Source organism: Cercospora kikuchii, assembly GCF_019650295.1.
Source record: "Cercospora kikuchii DNA, contig_00002, whole genome shotgun sequence".
NCBI classification, from domain to species: Eukaryota; Fungi; Ascomycota; class Dothideomycetes; order Mycosphaerellales; family Mycosphaerellaceae; genus Cercospora; species Cercospora kikuchii.
In genome coordinates, this window is record NW_025408583.1 from 4,986,435 (window position 1) to 5,005,517 (window position 19,083).

The following is a 19,083-nucleotide window of genomic DNA, read 5'->3' on the forward strand; positions in this document are numbered from 1 at the left end:
ACCTCTAGCATGCCTTGCGGTTGCAGTGGACGCCTCGAACAGGATGTCGAATTGGTGTCGTACGTGTAGCTGTCGAGCCAAGACGATCCGCCGAGTGTAAAGTGCCTGTTCCGGTTGCAATTGAGGTAGGTTTTGCAATGGCGCGAATGTTACGAAGCACTCAGTCGGCCGTGCCGTGTCAGCTGCCTCGAGCTTCACTCCTTCCGAACGCCAGTATCAATCGGGCTCTTGCAAGAATTGCGTCATTCGTTTCACGCAACGGATTCGATAATTGTTCACCGGAGTGTCGATGTCTATTCGTAGCACCGCGTCTCGTATGCTGGCAAGATACGAATCTATTTGCCTGTCAGCCTTGATCAATGAACACCGGTCAGGACGGCTCAAAGCAGAAAGCACGCCTTGTTCTCCGGCAGCGAAACTCGCCACAACAACACCCTCTTCATAGAACACCCCACACCCTCAGAGGCGGCCGGCGCTGAAAGCAGTAGCAGAAACCAGCTGGAGAAGGCAAACGGGGGGCTGAAGTGAAGTCAACATATACTTTTTGCCTCTTCATCACCCTCGCGACATTTCTTCACGCAGCACAATCAACCTGGATCCCGTTCTAAACTTAATCTTTCCCGTGTCCCAGCGTAGCAGGACCCTCAAACCCCAGATCTCCTTTCAAAAAATTCTCCGAAACAGTAAGATCCGCGGCAAAGATGGTGTCTGACGTGGCAGTGAAACTCGACTGCCAATTCGTCCTTCCGAATTTTATCTTTAGGCAAGCCGAAAGATTATAGATGTGCCGCGGCAGATAAACACGCAGCACGCAGTAGGAGCACATGGTGGTGGCTTGCGTCCCTTTCGCATCTCTGCGTTGGCAATGCATCCGTGTCGTGTCGTGTTGTGCGTGATGCCGCAAGTCATACTTGCATTGCAGCAGCAGCACGGCAACTGTGCATTGCCCGGCTTTTCTGACACGCTTGACACGTAGTACGCAACACTCGCACACATTCTAGAACTTCTTCAGAATAGATGTAACTTAGGGTCTGGAAGCTCGGCCGGTCACGGCATGCCGACGCGGATACCTGCATATGTCTTCACATTTACCTCTACATTGCCCTTGCCCTTGTGATACTTACTTTCGTGCTCGTGCGTTAGCCACTTGGAACTCATAATCACTCACCAGAGCCACGCAACCACGCGTGTGCGCGGGAAGGAAAGGGTAATTAATTACAAAAACGTGCAGCAAGCGTGTGTGTCTGTGTGGCGTTGATTGCTGCAGATGTGCAGGTGTGACAGCAGGTACGGCTGACAATCTGACACCATTGGCAATAAGCAAGCAAGCATGACTGGATTTAACTTCCGGTGTAGAATCAGCCGCGAGGAAAAATGTGATGACAGATGCAGAAGGGTGCAAGTGTGCTTGGTTCGAGGCTGTAGGAGCCGAAGCAGGCAAGCAAGCAAGCAAGCAGAAATGTGGCGGGCGTGCATGACCAATGGTTGCCTGACCCAATGATGGAGCAGTAGGGGTTGTGGCACTGGAGTTGTTGTGAAGATGGCAAGCCTCAAGCAAAGGAACGCGGATGGGGAGAATTGTGCGAGTAGTTAAACTGTTTCAAATTGTCTTGGTTCGTGTTAGACTACATAGGAAATACTACGCAACTATTGTCCAAGCCATATGGACTTCGTGGTAGTGTTATGATAGGAAATGCAAGCAACGCGCGAGTGGGGATATCATTCTGAAGCCTCTGGTGTAGCCAAGTTCTGTTATTCATGCAATCGTGATGCTGGATGATGGGAGATTGAAGTTCCCATTATCTCCGGACCGAATCCAGTTCTTCAATGAATCGATAGATTCCTTCAAATCCTTGATATTCGAGCGGATCGTGTTTGTTCGACCCATAGCTTCCGGAGTGCACCGATTGATAATCCGGTGATGACAGCCAGGGATTGGAATACTGCTCTTCTTCGAGTATATCTTCGAAGCCGGTGTCCGATTGTGTAGAGTATGCTGGACTGCCGGAGAGCATGTCGTCGAGACTGATAACGTGCCGCTGAGATGCCATCACAGGTTTGATCGGATAGTCGTAGAGCTCACTTCCGCAGGACTCTTCGCTCATGGCCGATGGGTCGTTGCTAGGAGCAAATGGGAAGAGCAAGGCTATCTCAGTTCCAGCGAAGGCGTCGAAGGTCGGGTCTTGGGTGACAGTGCCTCGCTGTACGTTGAGCTCAGAGCAGAGACGTTCCACCGTATCCGCATCACAGCCCGGAAAGTGCACTCTTAAATTGTCCTTCTGGTATGTGATTGGTAAGTCGCCGAGCGCTGACAGTCGTTTGAGGTCGTTGAGCACAGCAGCCAGATCCTTCAGAGCTCGCGAGAAGTCAACAGACAGAACATCGAGGAGACCCTCGGTATTCAGGTTGTGCTTCTCAGCGGTCTGGGACATGGTGTAGCCGACGACGGAGCTCAAAGGAGTGAGTGCGGTGATCGTTGGGTTGACGTGGAAGTCGATCCATGAACCGGGTGTGGCAGCTGGCACAGAGCGCATCTTGCGGCCAGTCTCTTCCTGCAAAGCAGATACAGCCTTGAAGCGCTTGTTGCCATTGCTGTTCACTCCATCATATTGTGCTTTCTGCCCTTGCGTGAAGAACGCACGCATAGCCTGAGACACGTTTTGCACAACCTGAGATTGCACAGCTGGGCCGTGGCTGAAGTATCTGGCGCCTCCTCCTCCGCCGTGCGAGTATCCGCCTGCTGTACGACCGAGTGTCCCGCCAGTCAAGTTGGGACGAAGCGTCGAAGCGAATGGCGCTCTTCCGGACGAGGATTGCACATAAGATCCGATCCTCGACTTCGGGAACGATGCGCGATCGTAGCGAACGCCAGGCTTGCTACCAGCTGAAGAAAATTGCCGGATAGATTCGTTGATCCATCGTCGGGCAGTGGAATATTGACGAGACTGGCTCTGTCGAATGCGTGCTAGAGGGTGGAGTGGTTGTTTCGGGGCGTTGCGGACAAAGATAGGTTCGAGTTGAGCTGCTCGTTGTCCGCTGACTTGAGCATCGATGGCCCGTAAGCCTTTCGATAAGGCGGCCTTGAGGCTCTTCGCGTGACGAGCCACGAGGCTGTGCCACGCATGCAGCCCTGGCGGCATGGTGATTGTGGGATGTGCTCAGCACGAGAGTTGAGATGTCAATGTAGGAGGAGAACAGTCAAGAGAGGCACAGCCAAACAAGGCACGTCAGCTGTGGTGGAGGAGTGGCGAATGCAGGAATGCAGGGTCCGGACTCTGCCGATCGCACGGTCACGTGTAACTTGCAACTGTGGCGCATGGCATCGAATTCTCGGCCGGCTTCAAACACAGCAGCATCAATCCATCACCGCTCGAAACATCACCATTTCGACAAGACATGACTTCGCTCAAGAGGTCATACGCGTCGACCGGCTCGGGCACGACCCTGAGTAGCAAGACGTACCTACGGACACTCAAGTCGGGCAAGGTCCAAAAAGTCGTCCGCGAGCTCTACCTCCGCCAAGACATACCATGCTCCTCCAATCTATGCACAGAGTGCATCGACATCGCGCCAGCAGGTTTCAATGGCAAGAAAGAACCCTTCGTACTTTCCGCCACACCAGCTGGTACTAAGCTCTATCCCGGCGGGCACTACCTGGTTCCTGATACAAATGCCTTCCTCAATGCGATGGACTTCTTCGAGGCCGAAAACACAGTGCAGGATGTCATTGTGCTGCAGACTGTGCTTGAGGAGGTCAAGAACAGGTCCCTACCATTATACCATAGGCTCATTGCTTTGACCAAGAATGATGGCAAGCGATTTTATGTCTTTTTCAACGACTTCCGTTTGGAGACCTACGCCACGCGGGAGCCGGGCGAGACCATCAATGATCGCAATGATCGCGGAATCCGCAAAGCCTGTGAATGGTACTCAGAGCATCTTCAGAAGGCAGTCAAAGCTCGTCAAAGCATTCGGACTCCTGCTATTGTGATGCTGTCCGATGACAAGGACAGTTTGCGCAAGGCCCAGCAGGAAGGTGTGGTTGCAACTAACCTACACGACTATGTGTCTAGCCTACCCGATGCAGATCGATTGCTTGATATGGTTGCTTCAAGTCGTGATCAACGCGCAGCACGAGATGCCAAGACGCAGTTGCTGTATCCTGACTACATCTCGATATCTGCAATGCTCACTGGTGTCAAGAACGGAACTATGCATCAAGGCACATTCAGCGTGTCACCATACAACTATCTGGAAGGAACAGTGCATGTCCCAGCATTTGATCGCCCTCTCATCATCCAGGGGCGCGAGAATAGCAATCGTGCAGTATCTGGAGATGTCGTGGTGCTTGAAGTCTTGCCCAGAGATCAATGGAAAGCCCCCTCAAGCAAAGTCATCGAAGAGGAAGATATTGGCAAGAATGACAACGCAGAAGTCGAGGATGGCAGTAATGAAGGTGTGGTCTCGGTGCAAGAGCGAAGGGCATTGCAGGAAGAAGTCAAGCGTGCGCACGGCAAAGTGGCAGAGGGCAAGCCTCAGCCGACCGCAAAAGTGGTCGGCATCATTAAACGTAACTGGCGGCAGTATGTGGGACACATCGACAAGGACTCTGTCAAATCGGGAGCCAAGCAAAGCCGAGCGCAACAGACCGTCTTCCTCATACCGATGGACAAACGGATTCCGAAGATCAGAGTGCGCACGAGACAAGCGGGAGACCTGCTCGGAAAGCGCGTGCTGGTCACCATTGACTCCTGGGATCGAGAATCACGGTACCCTGTTGGTCACTTCATTCGTAGTCTGGGTGAATTGGAAACCAAAGGTGCCGAGACTGAAGCTCTCTTACTTGAATGGGATGTGCAGTACAGGCCGTTCCCAAAGACTGTGCTAGACTGCTTGCCAGCTGAAGGACACGACTGGAAAGTGCCAGCAGATGTCAACGACCCAGGCTGGAGAGGTAGGAAAGATCTTCGCGGGGAGCTCATATGCTCCATTGATCCTCCAGGCTGTGTCGACATTGACGATGCTTTGCATGCGAAGAAGTTGCCCAACGGTAACTTTGAAGTGGGAGTGCACATTGCTGATGTGTCACACTTCGTCAAGCCAAACAATGCCATGGACAAGGAGGCCGCTCTGCGCGGCACGACTGTATATCTGGTGGACAAGCGAATTGACATGTTGCCTATGCTCCTAGGTACAGACTTGTGCTCGCTCAAGCCCTACGTCGAGCGGTACGCGTTCAGTGTGCTGTGGGAACTGGATCAGAATGCCGATATCGTCAAGGTCGACTTCACCAAGAGTGTGATCAAGTCCCGAGAGGCTTTCAGCTACGAACGTGCACAGCTTCGCATCGACGATCAGTCGCAACAGGATGAACTAACACAAGGTATGCGCCATCTCATGTACTTGTCAAAGAAGCTGCGAGCGAAGCGCATGGCAGCTGGTGCGTTGAACCTCGCCTCACCTGAAGTACGCGTGGAAACAGAAAGCGAGACCTCCGATCCGGTCGACGTCAAGACCAAACAACTACTGGACACCAACCAACTCGTAGAAGAATTCATGTTGCTCGCCAACATCTCCGTTGCTGGCAAGAACTATTCCGCCTTTCCACAGACTGCGCTCCTTCGCCGCCACGCTGCTCCTCCGAAGACCAATTTCGAAGAGCTCAGCAACCAGCTCAAAGTCAAGAAGAATTTGGAACTGCGCTCGGACTCCTCCAAGGCTCTCGCCGACAGTCTCGACACATGTACCGACCCACAAGAGCCTTTCTTCAACACGCTCGTCCGTATCCTCGCCACTCGGTGCATGATGTCCGCTGAGTACTTCTGCTCCGGTACACAATCATACCCAGAGTTCCGACATTATGGTCTCGCGTCGGAGATCTATACACATTTCACAAGTCCGATTCGACGATATGCGGATTTGGAAGCGCACCGACAGTTGGCTGCTGCTATTGAATATGAGCCACTCGACTCGTCCTTGCAGTCGAAACACAAGATTGAAGGAGTGTGCAAGAACATCAACGTCAGACATCGTAACGCACAGATGGCGGGGCGAGCAAGTGTAGAGTATTACGTTGGACAAGCGCTGAAGGGCCGTGTAATGGATGAGGATGGATTCGTGATGCGGATCTTCAGCAATGGGTTTGTGGTTTTCGTGCCGAGGTTTGGCATTGAGGGTCTTGTCAGATTGAAGGATCTGGGTGGTGAGCAGCTGGGCGGAGAGAGGGAGCCTGAGAGTGTGTTTGATGCTGAGGAATACTCGTTGGAGATTAAGGAGGGCAGCAGAGCCGGAACAAAGGTCGAGCTGTTCCAGAAGGTGAAAGTGAGAATCAGCGATGAGGCGGAGGAGAGTACCGGGAAGAGAAAGATCAAGCTGGGTTTGGTCTAAGAGCCACTACACCCACCGCAGTAGAGAGTCAAGCGAAGTACTAGACGAAGTATAATCCTTGCAAAACACGAATGCCAGCATTCGCCGTGTTCATGATCTCGTTACCCATCCCTCTACCATCTAAATATCTATTATATCCCCACGCAACCAACCATCTATCCTCTAAACTCTCCCCCTCCCCCTCCCATCCCCATCTCTCCTCTCCACCAACTCCACCTCATCACCCTCCCTATCCCCACCCCTTCCCCCCTGCGCCGAAACACTCCCCATCCTCCCAAACCCCCACCTCTCCCCCTTCCCAGTCTTCCACCCCCTTACAACAACCACAACAAGCAACCCCAACATAACAGTCGGCACAACCCACGGACTAAAAACAAACCCTCCCCCCCTCGGACTCGCCAAATTCGCAAAACTCGTACAACACATTCCCACACCAATCAAAGCCCCAAACCCCAGTTTCAAAAATTCCCATTTCCGACTCTCTAATTCTCCATTCAAACGTTTTTGAAGTAAGACGCGGTGGTTGGAGAGGTATGTGACTAACATACAGAGAATAATGACGAGTCCGATAGAAGTGAAGAAGTATACGTAAGTCAAGTTGAAAACTCCGGCTGTGGTTTGAGTGGATTGGAGGACGTCGGTGAAAGTTGATAGGGAGCCGAAATCGACTTTTTCGGAGTCGACGCCTGCGGGTTTGGTTTCGTTTGCGGGGGTAGGTGAGAGTGCGGATTCGAGACTTGTTCTTTGAACGGGAGAGTCGAAACCGGCGATATTGTAGATTGTTTTGTAGAGGGTGAAATAAATCCAATAAAGGGCGTCTTTGGCGAGGGAAGGATGTTCGGTGCCGTTGGAGATGATGGCGGAGGCGTTGGCGGCGTTGTTGAGGTCGTAGGAGAGCATTTCGAGGGTTTCGGAGAGGTCGCGGGAGGTGAGGAGCCCACGGTAGATGAGGTAGTGGGCTGTTTCGTTGACTTCGAGGCCGACTTCGGAGTAGGCGCCTTCGCTGACCATGGATTGCCAGCGTAGGTATTGGTTTGTGAAGATGTTGCCGCGGACGACGGCTGCGCGCCAGGTTATGCATTGGGCGAGGCCTTCGACGCTGAGGACTAGGGCGACGTGGAGGGGAAAGTGGAGGATTGACCAGACTTGTTGGATGATTGTGCCAATGTGTTCGTCTTCGACTAGGGCGTCGAAGTAGAGCATGTAGATGAAGTAGAGGATCAGGACGGCGCAGAAGATGTTTGCGACTGTTGAGGCGGTGAACTCTAGAGCACCTTCCGACTGCACGATGCGTTGAGATTTTGTGGCCAGTGCGATGACTCCTTCGCCGAGGATGATGAGGGTCAAGAGTGACATGCGCTGCACCAGGTGCGTGCCCTTGAAGCTGATGTTGCGCCAGACAGATGAGATGGTCGTGGCGATGACAGTCTCGATAATGGCGATAGCATACCATGCTCTGTAGGTATGATGTTCCTCTTCCACGCTCCGAAAAGTCCAGATCAACCCAAAGTAAGCCATGGCAGCAACAAAATAAGTCGCAGTGATGAGCGATATGGGCAAATATGCCTGCTTATTCCGTCGATTGAGCCAGATGTATTGAATGTATTGGAACACTAACATCATACGGCTGATCATGAGGTATATCGACAATGATTTCTGGCAAGACACGTCAGCGAAGAACAACAACACAACAAGAGTATCACTGCACTTACGAAATACCCCTCTGAAGTCGTCCCCTCAGCATCATCCTCAGCTTGTTCCTTCGCACCTCCCACATTGTACTTGGGCCCCACGACCGCAAACCCAATCATGACCAAGAACTGTACAGCTTTGGCAATCCGCTCAAAAAGTGAGTCAGACGCAAACCGCACATCATAAAGACTAACTTGATACCAAGTAAACCACAGTCTGTCATCAACATCAGTGAAATTCAACCCCGATCCCTCTCAACCCCCTCCCACACCACGTCGAACGAGGGAGAAATACTCACATGCAAAAGAACCCCACATACTGCTTCAAAGTCTCCGAATCCCTAACCTCATGCACCGCAGTAAAGACCGTCAAATTCGCCGTAAAGAAAAGGTCATAAAAGAGTTCCAAATTCGAGGCTTCACGTTGTTGCCGCACAAGCGAAGAAGCAGTCTTCTCTCCAGAAGATTCGTCTCTCTTATCATAATGCGGCGACTGAGCTTTAATATCACTCCTCATACTCGAAGCTGGCGAAGGACTTCGCGAAGCTTTCCTTCCGTATGATGTGTCAGATGTCGTGATCCGGTAGAGAGGCAGCTGACTCGTGCTGCCCAGCCTGTTGTGATGATCGTCGTTGTTGTTGTTCATCCCTCGCGTATGGCCAGCCAAGAGCGAGAGGAAAGTTGTTGTTGCACAAACTGGAATAATGTGGACATACGTTGAGAAAGCAAGCTTGATGATGTTTGCTGTGGCGCCTATCTGCGTATGAGCAACCGCGCACAGGGAGCGTTTATCCTGAATTGATAGGCAACACGTCAACCTGGCCATAGGCCAGGGTGCTGTGCCCAAAAATGCCGACCAGGGCCCTCGAATTTAGACGTTTGCACTCGTACCTAAACCTTGCTTAAGGAGAGTGGGAGACCATCCGAGTAAATGGCGACGCGCGCCCTTTCCGTTTTAGTCGGTCTCAAGCATGTGAAAATGGTTCGTGAGAGAAGCTTAAGTTTTCTCGGCGTCTTCAGTGCGGTCTTCGTAATACGTTTAGTGCAGTGAGATGCAAGCTCCGGTGTGTCGATTTTAAACCGGATCAGACGATCTACACACAACCTGATATTTGCTGCATGCACGTGCTCGATGCGTTGGGCATTGGACAACAGCAGCAGGTGTTGCGCACGACGTGCTCAAAGCTGCATACGTATGCCAATGATGCCATCATTCACCCCAGTATCTTTGAGTGCTGACATTTGATCTCCAATCGCTGTCAACGTTTAATTTGTTATCTGAGCATGTTCCCCCGGTTTCAGCAACGGTCGGTCCGGGATCCGCGACCAGTCCTCGACTCGGAACCTGTGGCGTCGATCTCCGTACCCCAGGTGAGGAAACAGAGTGGTTAATGTGGAGTTTCATTACTGTTTTGAGTCAATGCTGTACCGAATCTGGGTCGTGCCAAAGATTGCATATTCAACAACGGACTCTTCAATCACTGTCGTGCGTATACCCCATACGACAGCTTTACACAGTCACATGTGCTGCCCACGGCATTTTTGCATCGTGTTCGGCCCAGTAGTCGTGTTTCCGGCGAGTTAGCAAGGAGCCGGCAGCGGTCTGCGGGAGCCGCCGGGAAGTCCAGTCGTCTCTGGAACACGCAACACTGTCTCGCTGTCACGACACACCGGCGAGATTGTCCCAGAAAGCTGGCTCCAGCACACCGCTGCCGAAATAGCTGAGCTGTGCACGTTGTCCTGCAGGTCCCCCGCCAGCAGCAGAACCGCGTTTGATCGCTTCACACAGGTTACGGAACGTGAGCAGTAAAGACTCATGCCGTGGCGCCAATGGGTCAGCTTGGGGTGCATTCTCCATGTGTGCGATCACAGATTCGAGTGCCAGATCTCGTTGCAGCATTGATGTGAGTGCACCTGCCTCCCACCCACCCGCACTTGGCAGCGGCCGGAATACGCGCGACATGAGAACTAATGTTTCCAGCATGTTTGCCCAGTCGACAGACGACATCTGATGCAGCGTCGCAGGAGGTCGGGCCAGGAGTTCGTCGACATATTCCTTTACGCTGCAAGCGCATTGTATGAGCATTGATGACTCCGGACTAGGGCCAGCTCGCAGTTGCCGCTGATAAATGTGAATGCTTGATGCTGCGAATCCTAGGGTGCCACCTAGTGATGGAAACTCTCGCTTCAAAGCTTTGAGTCGCTGACTTGCTGCTCTTGTGTAGCCATCTATGACTTGCGGCGATATCGGACCCCGACCATCAGTGGCTTGTCGGAGGCCATCCTCCATCTCATCGATGGCGCAAGACAGCTCCAGAACGGCCACAAGGGCCCTGTCGGATGGCATACCGCCTGCCGCAGCAGCACTCTCTGCGCAAGCTCGAAGATGATTCGTCCATCGCATGGGATTTGGCCTGTCGAATCCGATAGCTGACAGATTGGCGCAGAGATAATAGCAACCGACAAACGCCCGATCGCGCTCTAAGTTGCTCGATGGGTCCTCTGGAGGCAGGTAAGATCTGTTGTATAGCCCCAGGTCTGCCGCTATCCCCGCCAAAAGTGAGAGCTGTTGGGAGAACTGGTGCTGAGACCTATATTGGTGATACCATGCCAGAAAAACAAGAAGACCGGTAAGTACGTCCATGCTGCGCTCCCCTCCTAACAGAACCTTGGAAGACAAGGCATAACGAAATGCCTGAGTCAGACGATCCTGCAGCTCAAGATGGGCCCCAGACGAGACTGTGCAAATAGCCAGGGTCAAGACTGGTCGGCTCGCGACCATGCGAATGATGTCTGCCCCAGGCCGAAGTTCGACGAACGGAAAATACGGTGTCAACTGTGCATAGATGGTGAAGGCTTTATGCACAAAGTTGTAGTCGACACCGCGGAGCAACTCTTCACATGCCTGTGAAATGTGTCAGTGTCTTGTCAACACGCATCGGATACTTTCGATATTGACTCACAGCACTGTTTCCGAGGCCCCGCGCGAAAAGTGCAATGAAGGATTTGCTGTCGTTGTGTGAAAGGTCATGCCGCGACAGGAGGTTGCTGCGATCAGCCTGATATTCGGGATGATTCCCCACAGGTAGGTCGAACTTGGGTGGTGGGCCTGAGTGCGAAGCTGAAGGACCTGCAAACTCTCCCAATGGAATGCCCTCTGACTCGCCGACGTTGCTGGCAGTGCGGCGCTTTCGTGCTTTGGGAACGGCGGGGATGCACTCTCGTTCCATGCGATGGCACCTGGTCCATCGTGATCAGCGTGAAGTCTCGTAGGTGGATCGAGGTGATCGAAAAGTAACATGGCAGGAGTGGTCGGTGAAGGGATTGTGCATGGTGGGCAGAGGAGCATTGCGCACCACTTTCGGCCAAGACAGAGACTTTGGGAACATGTGGTACAGGATCGATGTCGGCGTTGGCGAGCGAGTGGGCGCTGCAATTGGCAGTATGCAGTGCCCCTGCTGTCGGCGGTGGTTGGGTCATGTTGTGGTTGGAACTCAAAGGTCGACGAAGCTTTGCTCGATTACGCACGCACAGAACATGTATCGAAGAACTCACCTCTCGCATCGACCAGTGGGCGTCGCGATACATTTCATCTGTCGACGAATCAGGCTGGGGCGCTCCTCCATACGGTGGATGGTGCATACCTTGAGCGCAGCACATGCTTGGCAGGCACTGTTTCGGGGCTGCCTCTTCCGTTTGAGTTGCCCGTCTGGAGTCGCGATACTTTGCGACGCTGCAGCGTCGACATCATCCGGCGACGGGGCCTGCAGTGCCGACTCCATGGCGGCGCGGTGGGCGTTGCTGCTGGCGCGAAATGATGCTCAGCTGTTGTTGGCGTGACGGCCTGCCTGCCTGCCTGCTGGCGAGCGACGAGAGTTTGCCGACTGCGGTTGATCGAGTGCCGATGATCGGTTCACGCCAGCGTCGTGGGCTCGCACACCTCTCCGAAAGCCTGAGACAAGGCCCGAACAGCCGGTCTTCGGCTAGTGGGGCCAGCACCGTCGGCGAATCTGCTCCGGAAGATATCAATTTTGCGTTGGGCCAGCACCATGCGCGGTTCGTGAAGAGTGCAGAACGTCTGCACGACGACGCGAGCAAGCACACTCGCTCTTCGATGTGATGGTGAAGGGGAAACCGTGCCCGGTTTCTTATAGCCGCGATTAAGGTTGGCTGTAAACTTCGTAAACTTCGGGGAATTGGGCCTGCGCTGCCTCCTGCTGCTGCGCGTCTGTCGTCACTTGGCACTTGCTTTGGACATTGGACACGCCCATCGCCTGTTCTTGCTCCCCATCACCTCGCCCTTCTCCAATCTTGTGCACGCACGGATAGTCGCATTGTCCTTATGTCCGTCTGCATTGCCATCGGCGACACAGTCCGCCGGTGATGCACAGATCGCAACTGCCACAATATCTCTCTCCACCACCACCGCCGTTCTGCCAAGCTCCCCCTCCTCCTCCTCCTCCTCGTACACCTCTTGCGGCCGTATTGCAACATCACTGTCATGAGCTCCTACTGTCTCAGACAGCTCCTCTCCAGTCTCATACCACGACGAAGCAGCAACCAAACGGGAGCTTCGGATGATCATCCCGTAGAGACCTAGTTTCTAGCTCTGGCATTGGCTTCACTGCAGACCCTGAAACCGGCTGGGCATGATCAACATAGCGCGCTGGAAGCGTGTGACGGCTACCAGGAATAGCCTATGGCACAGCGACACTTAGGTCTTCTCTGTTCACTATCCGTATCGTCCGCATTGTCTCGGATAATGCTGCTGCGAAACCGGAGGCCTTCAGCGACCTTCGTCAGCGACCATCGTGTTCTGATCTGAGAGCGATGCACGTGGTCTGCATTCACTGCCTCTGCGCTACCCCCATGTCTCCGGAATGTCCCTGCTCCGCTAGAACATGGCTTCGCCACATCGATACGCAGACATCATAGTCACGTAGCGGAGAGCTAAGGTGACGAAATTTGCTTAAGTACTAATTGCTAGAACCTCACGAATCCGTTCGCTTATACAGTCTATCAAAAAGCTTACTCGCTACCCTGAACCCAGAGCCGTCTCCTGATAGACCTTAGGTGACGATAGCAATGCTAACAGCCGACGAAGGTACCTTTGTCCACGGCATATTCCGTCCAGCATCTCAGAAAGAGGAAATGAACCATGTCAACGGGTCAGCCGATGTTAAGACTTTGGACGATGCTATGGGATTGGAGTTACGATGCTATTCCGATTGTCTCCGTCTATTCTACGCTACCCTTTCAGGCTTCGTCGTCACTCCAGGGAGCATCGTATAGCTGAACGCAAAAGAGAGGCGGCACGTCGGCCTCGACCTCATCCTGTCTCACCGATGTCGACTCCCCAGAACCTTCCCCTTCACGCCCACCAGTTGCCTCGGACCTCATCTCCACCCCAGAGTCACGATCAGGCTCGACGTCGTCAAGGAGTGGCATCTCCCTACACAACCTCTGCTCAACCAAAATCGTGGCCTCGGGCCACTTCTCCATCCTCTTCTCATCATACCGCTTCTCCAAGCACACCAACCTCACCCTCAACCCCGCCAAATCGATCGCATCCTGCGAAACCTGTCTCGTCTCATGACAGTACCTGATTGGTTTCGGCTTCGCCACCCTCGTTGGCTCAGAAGCCGCCTTCTTCTTCCTCCCAAATACCTTCCCCAAAATCCTCCCCTTCCAGTTCCCAACGCCACGGCTCCCCTTCTCACCCCGGAGCGACGCAATCTTCTTCTTCTTTCCCCCATCAAGCAAGGTAACACTCTTCACAAACGCATCCACCCTCTCATAAACCTCCACAACCCGACTCTCCGGCAAAAAAGCCAGATCCTTCAATTCCACGTTCTCTTTTGGTTCCCAACCTCGTGTCTCCAATTCACTCACCATTTCTTCCATATTTTTGAGATGTTCTCTGATCTCGGCTTTTCTGTACATGAGATGGGAGATGGAGGAATGGTGGCAGAGGGAGCGGAGACAGGTTTGAGAGGGGTGGATGTTGGGGCCAGACATCTTGATCTTGCTCTTCACGTTGGAGAGAGCGGAGGAGAGGTCCTGTCGATGGTGTCTGATGGTTCCACTCTCTCTCTTTCTGTTGGGTTGTGGAGAGAGGGAGGCCCTGTCAATTGTGTCTGATGGTTCCTCTCTTTCTGTTGAATTGTGGAAAGAGGGAGGTTCTGTCGATGGTGTCTGATGGTTCCTCTCTTTCTGTTGGGTTGTGGAAAGAGGGAGGTCCTGTCGATGGTGTCTGATGGTTCCTCTCTGTCTGTTGGGTTGTGAGATGCCTTTCTTTTCTTCGAGGTGGTAGCTGGTAGTCTTGGTGGTCGCTGAATGCTTGAGATTTGTAGCTTATTCTTGTTGTTCGAGTCGTTGGTTTTCTTGGAAGCTTTGATGCACGAGCGAGTGAGTGTAGCCAGTGTAGGGGTGATCGAATGAAAAGGGAGTGCAGATAGCCACCCTGGCTGTAGTATATATTCTCGCTCTGCATATTCGTTCTTAAGTTCTCGAATTATTTTTTCTGAAGGATACGTGGTGGCTTGAGATCCAAGTTGGTTCTTGAGGCCGCTTTCCGCTGATTTTGCAACGAGACGATAGGATACCACAGATCGCAGAGGGTAGTTTGAAGATAGTCAAGGCCACAAGCAACCAGTGTAAAGAATGGTCTTGGCACTCTCTTCATCATGAGAGCTGGCTGAGGCCACATGCATGGCCACAGTAAGGGCATGCGAAACCACTTTCGAACCCGGCTCAAGTGATACGACTGGTGGCACATCAGCAAGGTATATGATTCTGGAAGAAGAAGCTCGATCGTGTCAATATTAGCGCAGAGCGCGATTTGACCTACTGTTACATCCTAATACTCGTAGCACGCTGGTGCTTTTCAATGCAATTCATCACAGCCTGTCTCCATGGCCGAATCAATCTCAACTGGCGTCTCTTGGAAGACGCGCGCTTCCGACACCTTCATGCGCCGTCTTGCCCATTACTCCATCTTCACATCCTCGAACTCCTCGTCCTCATCCATCTCATCGCCCGTACCCTCGTCCGTCGTCTCCATCTTCGCCACGGCTGATTCTTCTTTGACAACCACACCTTCCTCGTCCAACAGTGCACGATACTCAGGCTTGAGTTTGTACGTCTGCACAAAGTCTCCTTGCCTCATAAGCGTAGCGATATCGTCCAATGTCTCCTTGATGTAGGCTTCCGGCTGCCGTAATCTCTGGCGCAAGGCCTTGAGAGACCAGTACGTGTACTCCTTGAAGCAGTTCTTAAGCGCGTCGAGTAAGGCAGCCTTCTCCATACGAACGGCCTTCTCCTTGACTGGCTTCTTCCTGTTGCCAGCACCCACTTTCGAGGTGAGAGTGCCGAATTTGAACGAGTCGCGGTCTGTACCGGGGTGTTTGATGCGTGCGTCTGTTACGATTTGAGTCTTCTTGCCGGCGTGTAGGGCCGCTTGATATGTCTTCGCGAAATGGTCCAGACTCGTCTTGTCCTCCACCGGATGCATGTCGGCCTCATTAACAACCTTGGGCGCCAGTGCAGTCTGTTTCGGGATCGCTGTTCGGTACGAGCCAGGCTTTCGGGGTTGCTGGTTGTTGTAGCGATCAAACTTGTTGATGCCTCCGGGTCGCTGACCTGGTGGTGGGCGGTTTGGGCGGACATTGCTGTTGTGACCTGGAAGATCCTTCTCGGAGAAGATGACTGTGTTGTTGTAACGATCGCTCTTCAGGTCCAGATTGTACATCTTGGGTATCGATTTTTGCTGCGGGAGGGCGTCGTCTAGGCGGATCTGGATCTTCTGCTTCCCGTTCTTCTGCGGCTCGTGGAAAACACGAAGATGGCCAAGCGTGATCTGATCTCCCTCTGCTGCATTCTTGTGGATCTCGCTCCACGTCTTCCACATGTCCTCGGAGACTTTGAGCAGCCACGCATTGCCGCCTCTGGGTATCTGCAAGTCGGTGTCCTCCTCAAACTCGTCGACGTCGCCCATGTGCTTCGTGTCCTCCACCTTAATCTCCGGCTTCACTTGCGCCATGGTGAGAAGCGTGCGGGGCGTTGTCGTGGGCTCAATCGGACGTGGGCGCAAGATGTGGACGGTTGTGTTTGAACAATGCAAGTCGCGAACAGCACAGAAGGTGGTCGCGACAATGACGCAGCGGAACTTGCCGCCGAACTGCTGGTCTGTGCTCACGCGCCTTCTTCACGTCGCCTCGTGCACAACCTCACACCTTGCAATGTTCTGTCAACAGCATTGCCTCAACTTGAAATCAGACACGCCGGTATCGCACATGTCAGTGCAGCCTTCACCTCACTTCAGATTGCCTACGGCTCGCATGTGCTTCCATTCGCCTACCCGCATATCCGGAACCGGCCGGGCTCGTCAAAGGAGAGCAGCGTCGTGCCCAGAGACATCGAGCAGTGCTGACAGACCACGACCGCACATCACTAGGCTCATCAGCCGCTTTATGGCCATGAAGATGTAATGAGTTCTTTTCCATGATGCTCACTTCGCTCGTGAGCACTGCCATACTGGCGTTTTGCCGCCCGATAATCATTCGTGGTGCGATTTCTCCTCTGAACCAGAGCATGGAGCCCGGAGATCCCACCAGCCAACTCTGTCCATCGGCTCGCCTCGAAGTACGAGCTGAGTAACAGAAATGTCCTTCATACGTATCTCCGCATCGGCGGCACAGCGCCCAAGCAACAGAACCACCCAAGCCACTCTAGCCGGCGCGGGCGGTATTGTGCAAATTGTCTAGTGGTACAGAATCTGAATTTCTGGTCGCACTTAGTTGACTACGTGTATTTTGCTCGAGTAGATCGCCGCACAGAGCCGAAATACTTTGCAGGCCGCGTGCAAAGCCCCGCAGTCGAGCACGAAATGTATTACCGAAAGCAGAGCTTCTTGAAGATTTATGAGCATCTGATCAGTTCTTGTCCAGCTCATCCTCCATCATCCCTAAGAAGCAAAATTTCTTACAGACTCCACCGCGACAATCAAGTATGTCAAAGCAGTTCGACTGAACATGACAGGCGACTTTTACAAAACCCGGGCAGTATTCTGTGAATGAAAGAGAACTGACACACATGATCCAGCACATTACAGATATACTTCACACGACTGTTCGAACCAGCCTGCATGAGCAGACGAGGTTGGAGGTGTCGGTCTTCGCGTTAGTGATCGGCTCTCGAAACGACGTGAAACTCCAAAAAGCTGAACGTCGTCCTAGAAACGCAAGAGTCCGACTCGCCGCACGCTCTTTCTTACCAAAATGTGGCGCCACTGCCAAGCGTACTTCACATGCAGGCACATCCAAACCTTCGATTGCAGTTGCTGTCCCCCGCGTCTACCGAGTCCCGGACTTCACACAGCACATGTTCCGCAAGGGTGGACCAGTGGTCCATCGCCAAACGAGATGGCACCACCAAGCCATCCCACTTCGGCGGGACCGGATACGCCGCTGTATTCACATTCGTCAGCAGACCTTCGCGAGACTTACGGCCCTTCGTTTTCTACGACAGACGATCGGCAACAGAAACGGCCTGGACCTAGCCTCAACACGTACGATAGCAGCGCCTCAAATGGGACGAAATCCGCGGTCGACTTCGGCATGAATGCGTCAAACAGTAGCCACGATTCTCTTCGCCCGCCCGCGCTCAACGAAATTCCTTCCTATCACTATGGCATCCAGCCCCAACAAGGCAATATACCCATGACTGCCAACAATCAATATGGCAATATGCACAATCCAACTGCGCACCAGGGCCAGCAAGATCACTTCCACGGCAGACATTATCAGTCATCAGTACCACCAGCTACGCATCAGCACATGCATCAACCCCAATGGCAGACAAGCCTCGGAGAGCCGGCTTTACATTCCATGGACGAGTCACGTCGGAACATGTACGCTGAGTTCGACCGGCAAGCATCAGAGGCCGTGCCACGCTTCGCCCCCTCTTACCATCAACCGAATCCAACACAGATGGGCTCGTACAACACGCGGCCGACATGGTACCACCTGCCAACTGGATCAGCAATGCCACCGCAGCAGCACAATGCAGTCAATGGGATCTCGAACGGCCAATCACTTCAAATGCCCCAAAATGTTGCAGCAATACTTCAGCAACAACTCGATGCATCCAACGCGTGGTCATACTACCAGACATTCCCGGTCAACGAAAACAACACGGCAAATTCCTCTGCAACAGCGAGGCCCAATTCTCAACACTTGTCCATAGAGTTCGACTATTGGCGTCCTCCGCAAGCATCGGCATTAAGATCAAATACCAGTGTCGGTGGTGCATCTCGAGTAAACGCGGCTGCCCTGCCGAGTAAGGACACATTCCTGGCCAACCATCTTCGTGTCGTGAAGAGACCGTCCGAGGAGGAATGTCCAATATGTTTCCACCGATTTCACAACGCAGTAACGCTCCCTTGCGACCACGTTTTCTGCAAGGATTGCATCAAGAGATGGTTCAGAAGGAGCAATACTTGTCCGTTCGACCGACAGAAACTATTCAGGTGGCCAGCACAAAGAGTTAGAACTGCTCAAGGCAATATTGGGCAAGGTCATATGGGCCACGAGTAGGAAGCTCAAATTAGAGGAAGAATCGTGTTAAGCTATGCCGGTAGTTCCGTCAAGCAAAAGTCTTCGAACTGAGATTCTTCCTGTACTCAAGCTCAGTATCACCGACACTCTACAGTTGCTGCTACATCCTCTGTGGACATCTCTGCGAGTCGATATACCGTCCATTCGCCAAAAGCTTACCTCAATTAGCTTGAGTCGCATCTTATCTTGGGACTGGCTGCCATGCGAGACCGTCTCCAGAAACAACAAAGTGTCAAACCGCAGAAAGGTCACCTCTTGAGCCCATACAAAACCGAGTTCTTGTGGCCAGTGTCCTTGCTTCGCCTCGCTCCGGGTGGTTTCATCGTCCTCATCGGCCATGTGGTCATCTGGTTTGCAACCAAGAAGTTGCCAAAACCAAGTGCGGTCGT

General features: G+C 53.0%; 7 protein-coding genes across 7 annotated transcripts; 2 read left to right on the plus strand and 5 right to left on the minus strand.

The window, feature by feature from the left end:
• Positions 1-1,799: 1,799 nt before the first annotated feature.
• On the minus strand, positions 1,800-3,140 carry CKM354_000420000 (uncharacterized protein; the record flags this gene model as incomplete). Its single annotated transcript, XM_044799431.1, has 1 exon — positions 1,800-3,140. One exon carries the CDS (start codon positions 3,138-3,140, stop codon positions 1,800-1,802), a length of 1,341 nt encoding a protein of 446 aa, XP_044655366.1.
• Positions 3,141-3,396: 256 nt separating this feature from the next.
• Positions 3,397-6,387, plus strand: CKM354_000420100 (exosome catalytic subunit DIS3; the record flags this gene model as incomplete). Its single annotated transcript, XM_044799432.1, has 1 exon — positions 3,397-6,387. The coding sequence occupies one exon, from the start codon at positions 3,397-3,399 to the stop codon at positions 6,385-6,387; it is 2,991 nt and encodes a 996-aa protein (XP_044655367.1).
• A 162-nt stretch (positions 6,388-6,549) lies between these two features.
• On the minus strand, positions 6,550-8,724 carry CKM354_000420200 (uncharacterized protein; the record flags this gene model as incomplete). The annotated part of the gene is made up of 3 exons (XM_044799433.1): positions 6,550-8,043; positions 8,100-8,295; positions 8,378-8,724. 3 exons carry the CDS (start codon positions 8,722-8,724, stop codon positions 6,550-6,552), a joined length of 2,037 nt encoding a protein of 678 aa, XP_044655368.1.
• A 1,014-nt stretch (positions 8,725-9,738) lies between these two features.
• On the minus strand, positions 9,739-11,860 carry CKM354_000420300 (uncharacterized protein; the record flags this gene model as incomplete). Its single annotated transcript, XM_044799434.1, has 4 exons — positions 9,739-10,983; positions 11,042-11,318; positions 11,634-11,671; positions 11,723-11,860. The coding sequence occupies 4 exons, from the start codon at positions 11,858-11,860 to the stop codon at positions 9,739-9,741; spliced, it is 1,698 nt and encodes a 565-aa protein (XP_044655369.1).
• A 1,474-nt stretch (positions 11,861-13,334) lies between these two features.
• Positions 13,335-14,021, minus strand: CKM354_000420400 (uncharacterized protein; the record flags this gene model as incomplete). The annotated part of the gene is made up of 1 exon (XM_044799435.1): positions 13,335-14,021. The coding sequence occupies one exon, from the start codon at positions 14,019-14,021 to the stop codon at positions 13,335-13,337; it is 687 nt and encodes a 228-aa protein (XP_044655370.1).
• Positions 14,022-15,066: 1,045 nt separating this feature from the next.
• CKM354_000420500 (transcription factor IIF subunit TFG2) lies at positions 15,067-16,119 on the minus strand (the record flags this gene model as incomplete). Its single annotated transcript, XM_044799436.1, has 1 exon — positions 15,067-16,119. The coding sequence occupies one exon, from the start codon at positions 16,117-16,119 to the stop codon at positions 15,067-15,069; it is 1,053 nt and encodes a 350-aa protein (XP_044655371.1).
• Positions 16,120-17,500: 1,381 nt separating this feature from the next.
• CKM354_000420600 (uncharacterized protein) lies at positions 17,501-18,673 on the plus strand (the record flags this gene model as incomplete). Its single annotated transcript, XM_044799437.1, has 1 exon — positions 17,501-18,673. One exon carries the CDS (start codon positions 17,501-17,503, stop codon positions 18,671-18,673), a length of 1,173 nt encoding a protein of 390 aa, XP_044655372.1.
• Between the last annotated feature and the right edge of the window lie 410 nt (positions 18,674-19,083).